At 41.8% G+C, this 21,912-nt stretch overlaps 2 protein-coding genes across 2 annotated transcripts in view; one reads left to right on the top strand and one right to left on the bottom strand.

The window, feature by feature from the left end:
* Positions 1 to 1,828: 1,828 nt before the first annotated feature.
* cct5 (chaperonin containing TCP1, subunit 5 (epsilon)) lies at positions 1,829 to 17,816 on the bottom strand. The gene is made up of 11 exons (XM_060899998.1): positions 17,580 to 17,816; positions 16,849 to 16,909; positions 15,608 to 15,772; positions 13,625 to 13,823; positions 10,829 to 11,021; positions 9,254 to 9,403; positions 4,986 to 5,105; positions 4,669 to 4,854; positions 4,402 to 4,539; positions 4,108 to 4,288; positions 1,829 to 2,062 (listed from the first exon to the last, which is right to left on the bottom strand). The coding sequence occupies exons 1-11, from the start codon at positions 17,682 to 17,684 to the stop codon at positions 1,935 to 1,937; spliced, it is 1,626 nt and encodes a 541-aa protein (XP_060755981.1). The 5' UTR covers positions 17,685 to 17,816; the 3' UTR covers positions 1,829 to 1,934.
* A 328-nt stretch (positions 17,817 to 18,144) lies between these two features.
* Positions 18,145 to 21,912, top strand: part of mtrr (5-methyltetrahydrofolate-homocysteine methyltransferase reductase) — an 81,661-nt gene continuing 77,893 nt past the window's right edge. The window contains exon 1 of the mRNA XM_060899997.1: positions 18,145 to 18,243. The gene's annotated coding sequence lies outside the window, so the exon portion shown is untranslated. The remainder of the gene's footprint in view (positions 18,244 to 21,912) is intronic.

Here is a 21,912-nt window from a genome sequence, read left to right as displayed (position 1 = left end):
AGGTGACAGTTGTTTTTCTGTGTTTAATGTAACGCTCTGATGATTGTATGACTGCATAAACAGGTTTATGCTGTTACCTGCTATAATGCAGAAGATACTCGAGAACTTCCTCAGCCAGCTGTGTACTGTACGACACTCACACTGATTTTGCCATCGGACACAAAATCACACATCATCAAAGATAATCTTTGGGGATTGAAATAATGCCGGCTAAGGTTGTTCAGCTGGTTCTACTTGCTGTTTTCGTTTTTGAAATGATTCATGGTGTTTTCTCCAGTAAACACCAGTCTTCTCCTTGCTGCTACAGCAGTTCTGCAGGCCCAAAACACACGACTTTGTTTCAGCTGTTTGCATGTCTAACAGTTGCCATTGATGCACCCTGATGTTCACCAATTGTGCGCATTCTTCTTAAAGTTAGTAAAAAAAACTATTGCAGAAAACAGTTTTAAGTTGTCGTATTTATCATTTTCTTTGCCATGGTACAGTCTTAATTTTTCCATTTAGAGATCTTGAAAAGGTCTTAAAAGTCTTTAAATTTGTACTTGAAAAATGTGCAGATACCCTGGTCTCTCTCTCTCCCTCCCCCCCTCCCTCTTTTGGATCCCACAATCACAGGACCAGGTTCTGAGGTCTGGCAAATCGATTTATGAAACTACTCAAGTGTTAACCTCAAACAAATCTTAGTTAAATAAATAGCCATCTGTGTGAAACCAAGTGAAGGACATGTTCTCTTTGTCTCTGCTCTATCTAGAAAAATTAGTTGCAGTGATTGATTGGGATGCCTCCATCAAAATGTCTTGTCCTCATTAGTTTCTATGCTTGAATTACCCATAAAATACAGTTCAGACATCTGACCTTGATTGAGTCGATTCCAAATTGACCTGCTGGTTAAACTGAATTCCATACAAGTCCTACAAATACCGAAAACTTGATGGTGCTAATGAAAATCTTAGCCTGACTGACAGAACATATCCATCTGGTCTATTGTGTAAATGTTGCCTTATGTAGTAAACTTGCATGTTTAGAAGATGCTTATATAAAAATACCATAAACTGAGGGGCACATTGTGTTGGAGGGACAACATAGTACTTAAATTCAATGCCTGTCATTCACTTTCCATTAAAAAGTGCATATCACGGGTAAATCCACGAGCAAGATCAATGTAATTCTCCTATTTTATATTAAACTTTGGTCAAATATCTGTAACGTTCTGCATTCTCTGCATTTTTTTTTACCTTGTGCAATACCAGAAAAATTCAGTTGAAATCAAGCCATTTGAGACAAATTGGTCCGTCTCTGAAAAAACTTGGCATTTGGATTTCCCAGCAAACATTGATTTTCATGATATCTGCAGGACGCCTCCCTCTGAATCCTACGTCAGCGCTGGTTTGTTTATGAGAAAACGACCTGGTGGTTTTCTGCAAATTTCTTCAATGTTATCACGTAATTATTAAAATGGTTAACAGATGTATCGTAGGAGGGTGTAGCAACACCAATCTTGATGGGATTAGTACTCATCGTTTTCCAAAAGACCGGACAATGAGAGAAACGGGAGTGCTTGGTCTACACAGGCTGTGCACTGAAACCGTGCAAAGCTCTCGCAGCCTGCTGGCGCTTCCGCAGGTGACGTCACAAATCTGGCTCCAGACTCCCTTGGGATTTTTCCAGACGCGTTATTTTTTTCTGCTGTAGACAGATGGCCTTGTGCAAAATTACCCTTCTGGATGAGTGTGTAAAGGGACATACTTTCATATATTTAAAAAAATAAACCCCCCCCCAAAAAATTGGTCCAGAATATGCCCTTTAAGCATCACAAACTTGACAAAAACAAATTCTGAACACTTTAATGGTGTTTTCTGCTCTACATGAGTGCTGTATGAAATGATAAATAACACAAACAAACAACGACATTGCCGTCAGAGTGCTTGATGTGATCAGTCTTCAGGTTCACCAGGGTTTCTGATGTCATCAATCTTCAGGATCATCTTCACCACTTGGGTTGCTAGAGAAATCTGCTGTTTCTTTCCAATGAGGGTCTCAATGACATGTTGCTGCTTCATGTCTAAAGAATAAACAAAATGTCAGTGATTATAATTAACTATAATGGAACCTACAAAATGTAGGTATGGTCAAATTTTTTTTTTTTAAATAATTGCACATGCAGAGCAAATATACACTGCCTGGCCAAAACAAGCCTTACCATTTGGACCTAAATAAGCAAATCCTTAAGAGAGACTTTAATTACCGCAGTGATTGTATTTCAGCTGGCAACGATTCTTTTAACCATAAATGATGGAGTAGCTTCTGAATTCTTAAACAACCGTCAGAAGACGTATCCCGTGGTTGTGGAAGAGTGTTATTGTTTTTCAGAAGGGTCAAATTATTGACCCCCATCACAAAGAAAACTAAGGTAATTGCTGAAATGACTGGAAGTGGGTTAAAAACTGCCCAATGCATTATTAAAACCTTGAAGGATAGTGGTGAGTCATCAACTTCGAGGAGAAGTCAAATAATCAAAAAACCCAACTGTGGAACTAATGGCTATGGTGCATTTACACATGCAGTGGGACTAAACAGCTGTGTAGTCACAAGAAAACCACTTGGTAGGGAGGCTAATCCGGAGAAAAGGCTTTAATTTGCTAGGGACAATGACAAAAGGTCATGTGTTCTGAGGAGTCCAGATTGATAGTGTGTCAGGGTAAGAAGGGAAGTGCATGAAATGATGCATCCATCATGCATAGCGGTCACTGTACAAGCCTCAGGAGGCAGTGTTCTGATCTGTGGCTACTTCAGTTGGTCAGGTCTAGACTTAAACATTACGTAGCAATAAAATTAAGTCAGCCGATGACCTGAAGGTATTGAATGATATCCTGGTCATCGATGGATTTTTTTTCCTTCCCGGAAGGCACAGGCATAAAATTACAGCTCAAATTGTGAAGTGCTTCAGTGAGCATGAAGAATCATTTTCACACATGAATTGGCCACCACAGAGTCCTGACCTTAACCCCCATGAAAGTCTTTGGGATGTGATGGAGACTTTACAGAATGGTTTGACTCTGACTGCAGTGAAAAATTGATGGAAATAAATGTGATCTTGTATCAGGTTGTTGAAATGCGTGCCATATTCAAAGCTAAAGGAAGTCCAACTAAATGTTAGCGTGCACAATTTATTTTTGGCTGAGCAATGTACGTGCAGTCCAAGAACCTCCAGTGCCGGCTCCGAGGGTCAAGGATCGTACGTCAGCTAAAAAAGGTATTCAAAGTTTCAGACCACTTATACGGCCAAAAGTTTGTGGACACCTGGCCATAACACCGCATTCCCAGATTCAGTTTGCCATTATAATAACAGCCACACTAGCTCCTGATATTTTTAGCATGGCTGTGAGAATGTGTTCCTTTAGCCATAAGAGCATTAGCAAGTGATTGCAGGTGAGGAGGCCTGGAGTGCAGTTAGCAGTCCAATTTCTCTCAGTGGAGTTGAGGTCAGAAGTCTGTACAGGACGCAGTTCTTCCACTCCAATCTTTGAAAACCATGTCTTGGTGTTTGCTTTGTGCGCAGAGACAGTGTTCTACTGGAAGAGGTTTGGCCCTTTTAGTTCCAGTGAAGGCGAATTTCAATGCTACAGGGCCAGATATGAGGTTTTGATGGGTAGGTGTCCACAAACTTTTGGCCACATAGCATGCAGACATATTACGTTAGAAAACCATGGCCATAAATGGATCCAAGTTTTAAAAAGGCAGAAAACTTGTGCCTAAAACAATTCATTTTGCTCAAGGTACATTGTTTTAAACGTGCTCTATAAATTTACTTAGTTAGGAGTGCATGTCACCATTAGAATGTTATATTTGGAATCACAAACCTTTTCATTTACACCAAAAAAAAAACCCCTCTCCACACAGTGGGGAAATCAAATCGTGAACCCAATATTGTGACTCGTTACATGCCTAATCGATTTTTTTTTTCTGATAGTGCCGCGACGTGGTCCCCTATTTTTATCATCTTTGTGCACAGTAATCTGTCAGCGTTGTTTATATTACTACTATACATTTTTTCTAACCATCTTTATCAAATCAGAGGAGATCCTCGGGACAAGCACATCTATATACCTTTAGTAGACAGACGCAGACAGTCGATTCCCAGTGCAGAGTTGTTTTCTTTGAGTTGCTGAGCTCTGACCTCAGTCATTGTCTGGATGGGGTTCAACCCACTGTTCTCTGCTAATGCCATGGGAATGACTTCAAGAGCGTCAGCAAATGCCCGCATGGCATACTGCTCCAGAGAGGGGCACTTGAGAAAAAGATAACGAGTTCAATTAAAAATATTCCGTTTATTAGGTATGGGTGACAAACAGGCAAACTTCTGTAATTACAGGGGACAGTCAAGAATGTGATGAACTGTACCTTATCAGCAGCTTCATTCACGGCAAGAGCGCAGGAAATCTCAGATGCACCGCCACCATAGACAATACGGTTATCTTTAACCAGGTTACGGATGACACACAAGGCATCGTGGAGCGCTCGCTTCGCCTCCTCGATAATCTGAGGACATCATAAGACACAGTAGTTAGATTTTAAAAAAGATGCGCTTTGATGACTTTACAGCTTATTTTCTCTACCAATAGACTCGGAAGAGTCAAGGTATTTTGGTAACAAACTCCTAACACTTACCATTTTGTTTCCACCACGAATGAAGATGGTAACAGCTCTGGAGTTCTTGCACTCCTCGATGATAAGCATGCGGTCTTTAGTTGTGCCAAAGCAGAGTTCACGCACCAGGCCAGCGGTGCCCAATTTCTCCGGAGTCAGCTCGCAGAACCTGGGTACAATGCGGCCGCCGGTGGCGATGGCAATCAGCTGAATTGGAGAAATTAATTATTATAAGTACAAGATCAACAAGGACTTCTAATAAATCATAAAAAAATACAGTTTGTAATCAGTAACTGTGTATAATTACATTAAAAATACACCATCAGAATTTGAACTACCTCAATCTCAGGGCCTCCAACCCAGCGCACAGCAGGCAGCTCATTCTGCAGCAGCAGGTGATTTGCCTCATCATCAAAGCCCCACTGGCAAATGGCAAGATTAGCACCATTCTCCTTCACCTGACAGCAGAGACAGACAAATCGTTAAATGGTTATTGTTCATGTCATACTTATCTAAAGCTGCCGTCACGCTATAGCTTGTGATGAGTTATTGAAAAAAAAGGAGGCGTTTTTGGTGATAATGCATGGTGATATACAGGTGAGCTAAAATGTTGCGGTCGTACAGCAGGCGAACACTTGACGGTCACGCCTTCGCATGCTCGAGTGGCCACACCCGCTCACAGGACCCAGTTATGGGAAACACCTAATGCTGATTTGAGCACAATCAGCACGTGCATATAAGGATACTGTTTTCAGAGAGGCTTTGCGAAGTATTATCACGGTCACGCTTGTTTCTAGTCATGTTTAAGACTCTGCTTTCGGGTTAATTTAGGTTTTGTTACTCTGACCTTGCCTCACGGTTTGCTTTTGTAAATATCACGTCTGCTAATAAACACTCTTCCTGCACTTAGATCTGTCTACCGCCGCATACCTGACCATACTTGCAAAGTCTCTGAAAATAGCATCTTTATACGCGTGTGCCGATTGCACTCAAAATCAGCATCAGGTGTTTCCCATAATGACTGGGTTCCCAAGTGCACGCACAACACGCTCCAAAGGATCCACGAATGTAAATGCATCGAGTCTCGGGGAAGGTTAGGCTATGCCTCGCCGCTGTGTTGTTGAGGCTCCCGCGAGCATCAGGGACATGGATTTGAGACAAATCTATCAAGAGGCTCAAAGGTGGTTCTCCAAGCTTCAGGAAATATTCCCAAACCCATCTGTGAATATTCACCACTTGGTTTGCCGACCAAAGCATCGCCACCAAATTTCAAAAGCATGCATTGAAAATTTTTTCGCAGTGTTTTTGGCCACTCACTAGACAGAGAGACACCAAAAAACAACTCCCAAAGCTCGGACAACATTTGCCATGCATCATATGATTGGTGGCGATGCTATCGATTTTTAATCGGCAAGTATTCACAAACCCACCACGAGCTGCAGTGTGACCAGGGCCGAAGCAAGAAAACCAGACGTTGCCAGTGAAATTACTTTGCCTTTTTTTGTGCGCGTTATTTAAACTGCCAAAGCTCTGCACATATACTATCTGGGGCAGTAGAGGCAATAGTGCTACCTCAGATTTATTGCACAACATTCTAACTAGAAGTAGAGGCCTGTATGGTTGTGCCTTTAAAAAACGTTTATAATCAGTGTCATCACTGCAACTGTACATAAGTTTTAATTTTAGTTTTTTTTTTTTTTTACCTGCAACGTTTCAGTTTCTGCATTACATTCATGTTCTAGGAAAATCAACAATAACAGGGTGATGTGATACGATGCAATCACTCTGGTGCAGGCCTTTCAAATACATAATTTGGGCTACACCCTGTATTTCTGAATTTGGGCTTTTTCCGTCGTGATACAGGGTAATTTGGGCTTTTCTGCACGCGCAAAGTGCTGTTTTCCCAGTGCTCCGGGTTTAAACCTGCTGCTACTTTTTTAGCTACAAAGTTATGAATAAATAAATCTATGAATGTTTTTACCTTTATTGCAAAATGTCTACAGCATTAATCCCTCTTGATGTACATGACAAAAATAATTAGAATACAGTTAGTATTTAAAAGATGTGTTGGCTCCTCAGGCCCCTGGAGGAAAGGAGTTTGTGAATGAAAAAGCAAGTTCTGCACTGTTGCCATCAAAGAGACAAACCTGTAGCAGAGCTGCGACACAAAAGGTTTTCCAGTCACATCACAAGAATTGGCAGTGCAATTCACAGCATGTAGTCGGGTCAAAGATCTTAGTTTAAATGAAAGGCCAGTGTCTAAGACTATCAACAACAAGAGGACCAAGCTCCAAGTCACTGATTCCACCCACACTTACACAACTGTGTGGATTTAAGATGCAAGCTGTATCTTAAATACACACAGTTGTATCCTGAATAGCTCTCTTTAAAGCCTCGGTCACAACCGGCCGTACATACTCCTACGGCCGGTCTACGTGCAAAAAACGCAAGAAACGCACAGAGGGCGCGCGTGTGGCGTGTTGATTTTCGAGCCGTAGACCGGCCACAGAGGTTCTTTGTCATGTCAAACAAACTCTATGGGCGCTTACGTTTTTTCCAGGTTGCAAGACAAACTTACGGCCAACGTGTGTCTTTCTCCACGAACAAAAAAAAAAAAAAAAAAAAAAAAAAAAAAAAAAAACACAGCGATTTGGGAAACGCCAAAAATCGCACGGCCAAAAAAAATCGTACGTCCGGTTGTGACCTAGGCTTTGGTCAGTCTTTTACCTGATTTACCTAATGTGGAAATCCCACTCTGGTCATTGGTATGCAAGTCTCGCTCCTCCACGAAATCATGGCGTGCTGATTGCCGTTGATTGAGAATTCGTGCTCTGCACGAGGCTTATGACTAGTTTGACGAACCCGGAACAACATGGGAATCGTGCAGATTTCGTGTCAATTACGAGAAATACATACTAATTCTCGCTAATTTCTGTGTTTTTAAAGAAGAAAGTCAAGACATTGGGTTTTATGCAGCCAAGTTTATTTAAATCAACATTTAAAAAAAAAAAAAAAAAAAAAAAAAAAAAAAAAAAACTTTTGGTAGCATATTTTGGGCACTTGACCTTAATTTGGGCGCCTACGACGTTATCCGTCGCAGGTTTCATGTAATTGAAAGGCCTGCGGTGTGATTCCTCTTACTTGATAGCGATTGGCCAACTACTATTAATTTTTTTTAATTAAATAATGACTTCATCAGTTCGTAGTTATATTTTAATGTTGTTCAATGTCTGTGAAACAAGCGAGTTCCTGTTCTCAATTAAGTTACAGCAGCTATAGTCACACCCTCACTTTTTCTTAAAGTTAAAAAGAAAAATGCAAAATGTTATGCAAATATTATCCGAGAAACCACAAGACAGTGTCTTCCGTTCCGAAGACTTCACCGTAGAGGAAAACCTTAAATTCCAGATTTACCTCTGCTACAAAGCATACAAACACTACAGACTCGTATCATCTCTAGCTGCTTTATCCTGTTCTACAGGGTCGCAGGCAAGCTGGAGCCTATCCCAGCTGACTACGGGCGAAAGGCGGGGTACACCCTGGACAAGTCGCCAGGTCATCACAGGGCTGACACATAGACACACAACCATTCACACTCACATTCACACCTACGCTCAATTTAGAGTCACCAGTTAACCTAACCTGCATGTCTTTGGACTGTGGGGGAAACCGGAGCACCCGGAGGAAACCCACGCGGACACGGGGAGAACATGCAAACTCCACACAGAAAGGCCCTCGCCGGCCACGGGGCTCGAACCCGGACCTTCTTGCTGTGAGGCGACAGTGCTAACCACTACACCACCGTGCTAGCCTGGGCCCGCCCATCCTAAGTGTGATGCAACACGAGGGCCTGTTGCGAGCTTAGTCTGGCCAGGCAAGCTATCTACAGCTCTTCCAAGCTCCGGAAAAATCGGGAGCCAATCAACTCTGAGCATCTCCAACGGTCCTGGGTAGAGGCGTGTTCAAGGCACTGACGTAGTAGAACTGCGACCGGAAGCCATAGATTGTTTACAGAATCATGCTGTATTGAAAGCATTCAACGGAGCAAAGAGCAGCCCTGGAGGTATTTATTGAAAGTAAGGACGTTTTCGCCTTGCTCCCGACCGGCTTCGGTAAGAGTTTAATCTACCAGTTAGCCCCGCTAGTAGCCAAATCAATGGGGCTCAGCGAGAATCCTATCGTCGCGTCACATACGTCAGAGGAAAGAGTGATGTGATTTGGTTTAAGCTTCGTCACAGCCTTTTCTGGCTTCGACCAGTAGCAAACTGAGGCATTTCAGGGAGGCGGGTTAACCACGGGCTCTGGGAAACGGTTGGGCTGAATATCTTGGCCAGACCAATAGCTCGTAGAGCTTTGAAGTCGCGTTAGCCAGACTACCACCGTGCCGCCCCACTAGAGACTCCTTCCATAAAAAGAAACGTATCTCCTTACAGAAAACTCCATTTCAAATGATCAGTATACACCCACTACTTGACATGCAGTTTACAATTAACACATGCAGATACATAAATACACATTCTTGATTACACAACCAACCCTTTAATCAAATACGGTACAAACATTCACTGGCTCCTATACAAGAGCTCACACACAGACACACACTGACCTGTTGAATCATTTCCTGGAATTTATCCTTCTCATATTTCTGTAGAGCTTTATAGTCTTCCACTGAGGTCACATCCAGCTTGTGCTTGGTTTTAGGCTTGGGTGGCTCAAACGGGCATGTCAGGATGGCAATCTTTGTGTCCCTCAAGACCTGCAAATGAACAAAAGCCTCAGTCAAATATTGGGTGCAGACCAGAACAGGAACTGTGTGAGGAATGTGCAACAGGTTCTTACTAGCTCCAACATTACAGCAGCTATACAAAGCTGAGAGAATCTGTTAGAATATGGATTTACTAAAACGATCACTTTTAGCATCTTATGCAGGAGGAGGCTATCTAGAGGGGCAGGGTTTCTGCACCTGAGATGAAGTCTGTTAGCATAAGGATAGAAGTATTCAACATGGTGTCTAAATCTACACAACCCAGTCATGATCAGATTATTCAAGCAGCTCTGTAAACTGCAGAAAATGCACTATGTCCAAAGGTTTTTGGACAGCTGACCATCACACCCACGTGCTTGTTGCAAATTTACTCCCCCTCTGCCGTTATAATAAGTTCCACTATTCCAGGAAGGCTTTCCATTTGATTTCAGAGTGGGGATGTGTGATTGCTCAGCCACAAGCGCATTAGTGAGGTCAGGCACTGATGCTGGGTGAGGAGGTCTGGGATGCAGTCATCATTCATCCCAAAGGTGTTCAGTGGGGTTGAGGTCAGGGATCTGGCAGGACACTTGAGCTCTTCCACTCCAACAATGGCAAACCATGTCTATATGGACCTCCATTTTGTGCACAAAGGTACTGTCATGCTGGAACAGGTTTGGGCTCCTTAGTTTTGGCGAAAGGAAACTAACGCTACAACAGAGACATTCCGTACAACTGTGTGCTTCCGACTTTGTGGTAACAGTTTGGGGGGGGGAACCACATATGGGTGTGATGGTCAGGTGTCCACAAAACTCTGGCTATATAGTGCACATCAAATCAGATTAATGCCTTTATTTTAGATGTTAGCCCAACAATTAGGTCATAATTTTGTTATTTAGTGTCCGTATACCATAACCCAATACAGGTTGGAACCAAATAGAGCCAGCTCAAAGAAGCTTAAAAAAGTGTACAAAATATGGTGTTGCCAAATTTGAGTCTCATCTCATTATCTGTAGCCGCTTTATCCTGTTCTACAGGGCCGCAGGCAAGCTGGAGCCTATCCCAGCTGACTACGGGCGAAAGGCAGGGTACACCCTGGACAAGTCGCCAGGTCATCACAGGGCTGACACATAGACACAGACAACCATTCACACTCACATTCACACCTACGGTCAATTTAGAGTCACCAGTTAACCTAACCTGCATGTCTTTGGACTGTGGGGGAAACCGGAGCACCCGGAGGAAACCCACGCGGACACGGGGAGAACATGCAAACTCCACACAGAAAGGCCCTCGTCGGCCACGGGGCTCGAACCCGGACCTTCTTGCTGTGAGGCGACAGCGCTAACCACTACACCACCGTGCCGCCCCAAATTTGAGTGATTTTTTAAATATCTTGTAAATCTGTGTTTTATAGTTTCCTTCACATGCACGTACCTTGGGCATTTGTGGATGGCTAAATTCTTTGTCCACAACGACACCTTTGATAAGCTGAGTGTCCTCCAGTTTACCTCCAACCTTCCCTTCCACCTTGATGAGTTCAAAGTCCACATCCTTCCTCTCCATGTCTGCCACGGTAAGAATGGCATTCACGGCAATCTCTGCCATCTGTCTGTGGCATCGGTTAATCCTGAGAAAGAACACAAAATGAACGTCTTACAAGGGATATGATTCGACAAAGATTTGTTAGCTTTCATGTGACTGGTTTCAGCTGGCCTATCGTAACTCGAATAAGCACCCTACAACCACGGTGAGCAGAAAGGCATCTCAGAATGCACAACACAAAACCCTGAGGTGGACGGGCTACAACAGCAGACGACCACATCAGGTTCCATTCCTGTCGGCCAAGACAGACACACACACCCCAGGTCATTTCTTCAACTGTCCATGTTGGGGGGAGTCTGTGCTCCTGATAGCCTCAGATTCCTGTTCTTGGCTGACAGGAGTGGAACCTGATGTGGTCTGCTGTTGTAGCCCATCCACCCCAAAGCTTGATAATGCTGCATGTATGCCAAAAAGCATTTCTGTTCACCACGGTTGTTAAAGGAACAGTCCACCGTATTTCCATAATGAAATATGCTCTTATCTGAATTGAGACGAGCTGCTCCGTACCTATCCGAGCTTTGCGCGACCTCCGTCAGTCAGACGCAGTCAGACGCGCTGTCACTCCTGTTAGCAATGTAGCTAGGCTCAGTATGGCCAACGGTATTTTTTGGGGCTGTAGTTAGATGCGACCAAACTCTTCCGCGTTTTTCCTGTTTACATAGGTTTATATGACCAGTGATATGAAAAAAGTTCAGTTACACAAATTGAAACGTAGCGATTTTCTATGCTATGGAAAGTCCGCACTATAATGACAGGCGTACTAACACCTTCTGCGCGCTTCGGCAGCGCATTGATATCCGAGCTCTGCATCAATGTGCTGCCGAAGCGCGCAGAAGGTGTTAGTACGCCTGTCATTATAGTGCGGACTTTCCATAGCATAGAAAATCGCTACGTTTCAATTTGTGTAACTGAACTTTTTTCATATCACTGGTCATATAAACCTATGTAAACAGGAAAAACGCGGAAGAGTTTGGTCACATCTAACTACAGCCCCAAAAAATACCGTTGGCCATACTGAGCCTAGCTACATTGCTAACAGGAGTGACAGCGCGTCTGACTGACTGGGAGGTCGCGCAAAGCTCGGAGAGGTACGGAGCAGCTCGTCTCAATTCAGATAAGAGCACATTTCATTATGGAAATACGGTGGACTGTTCCTTTAAGAGTGATTGAGTTACTATATTCTTTCTGTCAGCTTGAACCAATCTACCAATCTTCCTCTGACCTCCCTTATCAACACCCACAGAACTGTTAACGTTATCCCCCCCCCCCATACCATTCTGTGTAAACTCTAGAGACTGTTGTCTGAAAATCCCAGAAGCTCAGCAACTTCTGAAATACTCAAACCAGTCCATCTGGCACCAACAACCACACCACGATCAAAGTTACTGACCACATGTTTTCTTCATTCTGATATTAACATGAACTGAAGCTCTTGACCCGTAGCTGCATGATTTTTTTTACACTGCGCTACTGCCACCAAATTGGCCAATTAGATAACTGCATGAATGTGCAGGTATTACTTATCAAGTGGACAGTGAAAGTATACAATACCTGGTGACTCGGCACCATTTATCATCCCTGTTCTACACCTTGCTCTTTTACTCATTTTCCTAATAGGTAGGCATATAATGATTCGCCCAGTTCACAACTGATTTGATTCACAATATTGGGTTTGTGATTTGAATTTCCCACAATGTTTTCAGGAAAAGAAAATATTACTAACAAAATATGCAGTGTTTATTGACCTATTAATCAACTTAAATATTCCTCTTGCTTCACTAAAATCTTTTGTTTCATTTTCTCATGAACAATTATTTACCCATATTTGTAAAGGTTGGAGTAAAATATAAGAGCCTGTTAATATATTCATTTTATTAAACAGGAAATTCATTAACAAATAAGCTTTTTCTTAATAAACAAACATTTTCTCCAGCTTTCAGCAGTCTGTAAAAAGATGGCTCCAATTTCTCCTTAAATATATTTGTAGTCAATTTGTGACCAGAACAGCTCTTTCCCATTTTAGATCTGTTTTTATTCGACCTGTGTTACTTGCACTTAGGGTCAAGTCATGCTCACTCCTGCTAATGTGCAATATCATTCCCTCTGCTGTCTAAAACAAGAGTGCTCCGAGAGAGAGTCAATATTTCCTGCTGGCAACTATATCTATGCTATAAGTGCTTAATACACCCTCGTGAAATTGTCAAAGCACAAGTTTGGTACAGTAAATCAAGGGCCATAACTCTAGTAGAATGCGACTGAATTGAACGAAATTGCAATATGCGTATTACCGACAAAGAATACTGTCAAGTTTTGTGAAATTCCCCCAAAAATTGAGAGAGGAGTTGATTTCAGAAGGCGAGCACTCTTTCCGGGACGGACGGACAGACAGACATTGCCATGACACAATCCCTCTTCGGGCCTTTCGGCCAGCGGGGATAAAAACCACAATTACAGCCCGGAAAAACTAGATTACACACCTGATAATTTCACTCAATTCAAGTTGTCAAATTTGTATCACAATTTATCATAGTACGATACATTTTTACATCCCTACTAATAGACATTGATGTATTAAAATCTAACTGGTGTGTGAGATTTTATAATATTATATAACAAACATGAGCTCACACTTTAGAGCCGAGTGTAGTCATAGCTGTCTGAATGAGTGGCTCCGTGTTGCTGGTGTCCACGGGGAAGCTATCACTGATCTTATCCAGGTGTTCAATGGCAATGCGTGCAGCCTGGTCATAGCCATCAGCGATGCGAATGGGATGGAGCCCTCTGTCCAAGAGCTGCTCGGCCTGCTCGAGAAGAGCTCCGGCAAGAACTAAAGGAAACATCAAGGATTCAAAAACCAAATTAATGAGAGAACAATTTGTTGCGCCATGATGTATGCTCAAAGGAAAACTGAATCCTAAAAGACAAGCTAAACTGTACAGCCAAATCTCAAGCAGCAAAACAGTTACTGGCTATATACACTGCATAGGCCATTATTTAATCTCCCTTCATGGCTATTCAGAAGTCTAATTTCCTGTGTATCCAAAAAACTGTTGCAATCATATTTATAAAATAATTACACTGAGGGATGAACAAAAGTTTATGAGCTAACCCAGTGGGAATGTAAAAAGCTCCAGTGTGCCAGCTTCTCTCATTATTTTGGCTGCCCAGAAAATAACCAGCTGAAAAAGTGGTAGCTAACAAAGAAATAACATACGGCAAACTAGTCAAGTGCACTAACAAGCTACAATTAATCTATCCAATAAAAACTTTTACCACCAGATTATAAAACATGTAGCTTCTGTTATAGTTATATCAAAGCATGATGCACATTAATATTAGGGATGGGTCATAACTTTTGACTAGTCATTAAAATAAATAGTTTATGCAATTATAGTTTATATCTCATGTCTTAAAAAAAAAAAAGGCAACAAAAAAACCCTTGTTTTTCCCAAACTTGAAAAAATGGTCAAATAATTCCTAGTGAATATCTTTTTGCTTGAAATGTCCAGTTAACTCAACTGTAAACCAAATGAAAATGTTTGTTTTCAATAAATAATAGTGTATCTTTCCTTTTATGGTCCTTGAACCTGCTCATCTACCAGAAAGCTAGGAGTTCTAAACTCGTAATCAGAACACAGCTTGTTCTTGGTCCCAATTTGTCCACCTCATTAGCTCATAGGAAAAGAAAAAAAGACTCGCACCAAGAAACCAGAACATCGTGATTAATTAAAGAGTTCCAGAAAAAGAGCGCCATAACTCCTGGAAGGTAACTGTAGTGGAAGCATGTTGCTATATTAATTTGAAGAAACAAACAAACAAACAAAACAAAACAAAAAACAGCCAAGGGCACTAACTGTGTGGCGCTGATGCTCACCATGAGCTGCACTTATATACTCATTATACAGTTTAAAACACGAACCAACAACCAGTTTCTGCTTCCTCAAAAACAAAAGTGAAGCATCCTATTAGCTGACATTTACATCAGTGTGGTGTCCAGTGTCCCAAAACAGCAGAAGCAGATGATGCAGACAAGGATCAAGTTATTTCACTAGTTTTTTGATATAACCGTCAGATGTCTGTTAATAACATTAGTTTCCAGTGTCAAATAGCTATGCCGAGGGTTCAGAATTAGCAGCGAACAAAACACAAAAATTTTGTACCTGAATAAAAAAGAAGTTTTTCTATTGATGTCTACTTGTACAAAAATACCAGTAAATGTACTTTGGTATCATAAGTTACAGTACTGCGAGTTATTGCAGTTAATGGAGAGTTATATTAAGGAACCCTGAACAGCTGTAGAGATGATCAAAAGATATTCATTTCTTCCCCGAACAGCTCTCTCGAACATACATATAAATAATCATAACAAATGGCAGCATTAACTCAATAGTTTGATTACTTCACTACGTTTACAACCAAATGTGGAATTGAACCGGGAATCTTGCAGAAAAACTGTGTTAAAACTTACTTCCACACTGAAAAATAAGGTGAATGCACATTATTAAATCACTCAAGGTAATACATCCATCTAGAAAGAAAATGACTGCTGAAGGGAAAAAAAAAAAATCCAATCCCCTTTTGTATGTTTAAAGGGGTTACAATGGTTCTCACCTACAACACCAGTGGTGCCATCTCCAATCTCATCATCCTGAGACTTTGAGAGCTCAACCATGAGCTTGGCAATCTGGTGTTCCACATCCATCATGCTGAGAATGGTCGCGCCATCATTGGTGACTGTCACTTCGCCGTCCTTATCCACCATCATCTTATCAAGGCCTGCAAAATGTGGACCAGATTAATTCATGAGGATTTTTTACCCCAATCATACACCCTTAAGTGTGAAATTCTGTTTCAGATTTAAAGTGCATATCATGGGTAAATTCAGGAGCAAGATCAATGTAATTCTCCTATTTTATATTAAACTTTGGCCAAATATCTGTAACGTTCTGCATTCTCTGCAATTTTTTTTTTACTTTGTGCAATACCAGAAAAATTCAGTTGAAATCAAGCCATTTGAGGCGAATTGGTCCGCCTCTGAAAAAACTTGGCATTTGGATTTCCCGGGAAACATTGATTTTCATGACATCTGCGGGACGCCTCCTTCTGAATCCTACGTCAGCGCTGGTTTGTTTATGAGAAAACGACCTGGCGGTTTTCTGCAAATTTCTTCAACGTTATCACGTAATTATTAAAATGGCTAACAAATGTATCGTAGGAGGGTGTAGCAACACCGATCATGATGGGATTAGTACTCATCGTTTCCCAAAAGACCGGACAATGAGAGAGAAATGGGAGCGCTTGGTCTACACAAGCTGTGCACTGAAACCGTGCAAAGCTCTCTCAGCCTGCTGGCGTTTCCACAGGTAACATCACGAATCTGGCTCCAGACTCCCTTGGGATTTTTCCAGACGCGTTTTGTTATTTTATTTTTTTTCTGTTGTAGACAGATGGCCTTGTGCAAAATTACCCTTCTGGATGAGTGTGTAAAGGGACATACTTTGACATAAAAAAAGAAATCAAACAAAATTGGTCCAGAATATGCACTTTAAGCTTGCTCTTCTGCAAACTGAGAAATTCAACTTTAGTTCAAAATTCAATTCCACATATGATACAAACTCAAATGAAGAACATAGTGTATTGTGATCTGCCCCCCAATTAATTAAATTTCCAATGCCACAATTTTAACTCCATACTCTTTCTTGCCTGAATGAATTAATTAAATACAGCGGCCTGGTTAAATGTTTCTAGAAATTTATTATTCTTCTTCACCATCCACAAATTAATCTCTTTGCAGATTTGAGACCGAACCCACTAGAGATCTGGATTGTGTGGTGATGATGATGATGTCCTACCATTTGGACCCAGTGAGGTCTTCAGGGTGTTGGCAACTGCTTTAGCAGCCATGATGTGTGACTGAAAAACAGAGATGCAATTAAACAGAGTTAAACACATGATATAACATTAAACCACCACATTTCCCTGCACAGTTTGACCAAAAAAAACCCATTAATTTTTAAAATTAAAAAGTTAAAAACCCACCTACTTAAAATATTCAATGTGCATAGTCAGATTTTGAAATTAATAAACAAAACCTCTAATAATAATAATAATAATAATAATAATCAGATCATCAGTGCTGTGATGCTCCACTAACTAAACTTCATTTCATGGGAAATAAAAGGCAGCGCGTGCACATGGGCAGAGCAGCACGCCGCTAGTTAAGCTAAGCTAAGCTAAGACCTAATATCAACAAATATCTATAAAATGCAACACACTGGTCTCACTGATAGACTAAACATCAACCGTCAAAGTCTAACAAGTTTAATACTAAATCTCTACACAGACTGTAAAACGTATTTTATTATTCTTATTTTTTTTTTTTAAAAGTCGTCCAGCTAAACTAACTAGCCGGCTAGTTAGCTCAAACAGCAAACCACTGGTCAAATCCCAAATAGCAATCCAATTAGAGAAAAAGTGCACTACATAGGGTGCAGCCGCCATTATTTCACACCAAAGAAAGTGCTCCGACTTTAGGCCCCTACGTAGGCATTTGGTATTAGGCCGCTGGTTTCACTGTAGATACCTTAAGCGCATCAAGGCCAGTCAGACGAGATTTCTTCTCCTGGTCTTTAATAATAATGAAAGGCCGTCCATATTCATCAAAGGCGAGCGTTCCCAAAGTGGACATTGTGAACGGCGAAACACACACACACAATTAACAGGAAACTATTCTTATTTTTAGAAGAATGTATCCAACCAAGACTGTATGCGCCGGCACCTTCTGGAAGAATCTCGAGGAGGGGCGGGGCGGAGCGGACGGAACCAAATCCTTTTAGACAAAGAAGCCCCAAGTATTACTATTATTTCTTTATTTTGAACCCACAAAATGACAACATACTTTTGAAATATTACAACAAGCTCTCAAACCATTAACTAAAGGTATTAACATTAATCAGTATATTATCCACACTTTACACAAAATTTTAATGATCCGGTTAATGAAGATGGTTCGTTCTACTATCGCGATATCTTATATAGTCTTACGCAAACAACCTCATGTTACCATAGCATCTGGATCGACCGTAATGTGAAGTGATCTATAGTGCGAAAGGCATTCCTTATGACATAAAAACGGCTGAAATGCTCTGTTGCGTTCATGTTGTGTAGAGAACCTCGTGTGGCGCTGTCAGAGTGAAGACGGAAACTCTCTCTGATCCGAAAATGTGGCTGTTTTTAGTAATATAAAGGTACGATTTTGTATCACCTGTCTCATGATGATAATAATAACAACGCGTTTTAATTATACCTCCACATGTACTGTTCTGCTTTTCAGCTCGTATGTATTACAAGTGCTTGATTTAATCCAGCCTTTGATTACATCAGATTGAGCTGAAATGAGTTAAACTTTGCCGAAATTAACTTTACAGTGTTTCAGCTATTGGTGGGTTATCAGAATAAAACGCAGGTTTGTTTTGTTTAATGTTCATATGAACAGAACACGGATGAGTGTGAGGCTTGATTCTGTCTGTTACTGCTGAGGCTGGACGGGAGTTATGTGTCGTTTGCGAACGAACCGACTCTTTAGAGCCGATTCTTTTTTTTGAGTGACTCTTGGGTCAGTCTCAATGTCAAGGATGCTTCCTTGGTAGGACGCGTCCTTCCAGTTCCGGTTCGGATCTTTGAGGCTCGGCAGGTGTGCGTCTTCTTCTATTGAGTTATTGGCAGCTTGCAATCTTTGTACATTACCGCCATCTACAGGACTCTGGTGTAAATACTTTTGGGAAACATGTGCTTCATATTAAAATAAAGAAAACTTAAATGGTATTTGCAAAATCAGTCATTTTTAGAAACATGAAAACAGCTGTAATCATGGATTGTGTCCCAGATGCTAAACTGCATGCTTATAGAAGCTGTGTACTGTCACGTGACACCCCACCCCACCCCCAGTAACTACGCCGCCGTGACAGGAGGCAGTTTGTAGTGCTTCATTCAGCCGAATTAGTTGTTATTGATTAGCAGAGGTGGATAAAGTACCCGACTTCATTACTTAAGTCAGAGTACAGATCCCACTGGTCAAATGTTACTCCGATACAAGTGAAAGTTCATCTCATCTCATTATCTCTAGCCGCTTTATTCTGTTCTACAGGGTCGCAGGCAAGCTGGAGCCTATCCCAGCTGACTACGGGTGAGAGGCGGGGTACACCCTGGACAAGTCACCAGGTCATCACAGGGCTGACACGTAGACACACAACCATTCACACTCACATTCACACCTACGGTCAATTTAGAGTCACCAGTTAGCCTAACCTGCATGTCTTTGGACTGTGGGGGAAACCGGAGCACCCGGAGGAAACCCACGCGGACACGGGGAGAACATGCAAACTCCACACAGAAAGGCCCTCGTTGGCCACGGGGCTCGAACCCGGACCTTCTTGCTGTGAGGCGACAGCGCTAACCACTACACCACCGTGCCGTCCCAAGTGAAAGTTGTCAGTCAAATTTTTACTTAAGTTAAAGTATTTTTAAATACTTAAGTATTAAAAGTACATTTTCTGTCAACGCATCGTTGTATTATTACCACAACACTTACAAAACCTAATGCCGCTACCAAGGACAGAAATGTTTTGTTTGTTTTATCTGTAACCGCTTATTCCGTGCAGGGTCACGGGGGGCAAGCTGGAGCCTATCCCAGCTGAGCATGGGTGAGAGGCAGGGTACACCCTGGACAAGTCGCCAGCCCATCGCAGGGCTGACACACATAGAGACACAAACAACCGTTCACACTCTCGGTCAATTTAGAGCCACCAGTTAACCTAACCTGCATATCTTTGGACTGTGGGAGGAAACCCACACAGAACATGCAAACTCCACACAGAAAGGCCCTCATTGGCCGCTGGGTTCGAACCCAGAACCTTCTTGCTGTGAGGTCACAGTGCTAACCACTACACCACCGTGCCGCCGACAGAGATGTGAATTCACAAAATGAACACATGCTGTGCCATCGTGGTGGTTTAACGTTAAGCTAGCTAGTCAGTGAAGCTCCACCTGACGCTAGCAAAATCTTTTCAAACTCAAAATCATATTGGGTCGCTAACGCTACTAGAAGAGAGATTTCTACATTCTGTTTATTTGGCAAGATTATGCTAAAACATATTTCTGAAAGGACTTCAGATAAGTTAACGTTATTCATGTTAGCATAACTCCGTTTTTACATGCTAACTAACAGCGTTCAAGTTAGCTAGCTATGTGTAAACGTTAGCCGTGGACAAGGCTACAGTAACTTGGCGGGCAAATCCATAGAAAGTCATTAGACTAACCAGACTGCATAGCTATGTTTGCAATGTTATCGCTAGCTCTAAAAGCACAGACAGCTTCGTTGTGAGCTTTCTCTTGGAATAAAATGTTTATATCCCTCAATATGCCTCCCGCAGGTTGGGCGGCGAGTTTTTGGAGGCCGTGATGTGGCTCGTTTTCGGCAAACAAAGCAAACATTTAAAATGAAACGCATCTTTAATCCTTTCAGAAAACTGAAACATGGGTTCATGGGCCATGGGTGTGTACATTCCCCAGAAAAACCGCCTCTTTCCATTCTGCCATCAACTGATCGTGTTCAAATAATGGTGTCGAGAAATCGTTGAACTTGATTTTATGCAGTCTATGGACGTGACGTGACCCTAGTGATTACTGATAGACTGTCTCAGTGTCACCTGCGAAAAAACCAATCACGTTTTAGAAAAGAAAAGAAAAAAATGCACTTTCAAAGCCGTTTCATAGTAACGAGGACCTTGATAGAAATGTAGTGGAGTAAAAAGTATGATATTTGCCTTTCAAATGTAGTGACATTTAAAGTCACAAGTTTCCAAAAAAAAAATACTCAAGTAAAGTACAGATACTCAGTGTACTTAAGTACAGCACTCAAGTAAATGTACTTCGTTACTGTCCACCTCTGTTGATTAGTATGGGAAGGTTTTACTATGTTTCTGGATATGCAAAGCGTTTTGAACGAGACAGACATCAGATTGTTTAATTTGCCAAAAGTAATTCATCATTGGGGGAAAAACTAGAGAGATTTCTAAACGTAGAAGAGGAAAAATGGCTCACAAACATTCAGCGGGACTTGGTGTTGAACGGAGAGGTCAAAAACCCTATGGTATTAATGGTATGAATTACTTTTGGCAAATTAAAAAAATCTGATGCCTTTGTTTTGTTCAGAACGATTTGCACATCTAAAAACACAGCAACACCTTTCCATACTGATTAATAACGACTAACTGAAGTGTGCCCCCTGTCATAGCGGCGTAGTAACCGTTGCTATGGGCATCACATGATGGTGCAATTTAACGTCATCCCACATTTTGCCACTTTAGCTAGATCCTCTGTTTCTTCTGCATATTCCCTGCATTCCAAAAGTATGCTTCCCCACAGTAAAAATATGCCCCACATTGATGTATTTTCTGTTAATCTTCTGCATGCTCTTGCGACAAGGCTTTCACAGATAGCTTTTCGCAGACAGTTGTAATTTATCGTTGAGCGGGGAGTATAGGCGTGTATAGGTGTGCGCGATGTTATTCACCGCCACAACACAAGGGGGTGCGAAGTCGCGAAATCGCTAGGAGTAGTTGGTGGGTGTGGTTAGTGGAGTGTTTATCTTCCGGTTACTGAGCAACAGGTCATTCAACACCGCTGTCCTTATAATGCGCTGTCCTTATAATGACTAGAACTGGAGTTGTATAGATGTACATACTTCCTCACTTCCTCGATCAACCGCTCTTCGTGCTGCTCCATATTCGCTCGTGTTTTTAAAAATGGCGGTCGTGAAAACAAACCAAACCGGGAAAGTAGGGAAGCGGAAGTGTGTGTACAGCGGATGTAGAGTGGACCAATCAGAGCCCTCTTGTCTGTGACGCTGTCTGCGA

This window comes from Neoarius graeffei, chromosome 19 (assembly GCF_027579695.1).
Source record: "Neoarius graeffei isolate fNeoGra1 chromosome 19, fNeoGra1.pri, whole genome shotgun sequence".
NCBI classification, from domain to species: Eukaryota; Metazoa; Chordata; class Actinopteri; order Siluriformes; family Ariidae; genus Neoarius; species Neoarius graeffei.
Note: the sequence above shows the minus strand (reverse complement) of the source record. Positions and strands in the feature narration are given on the sequence as shown.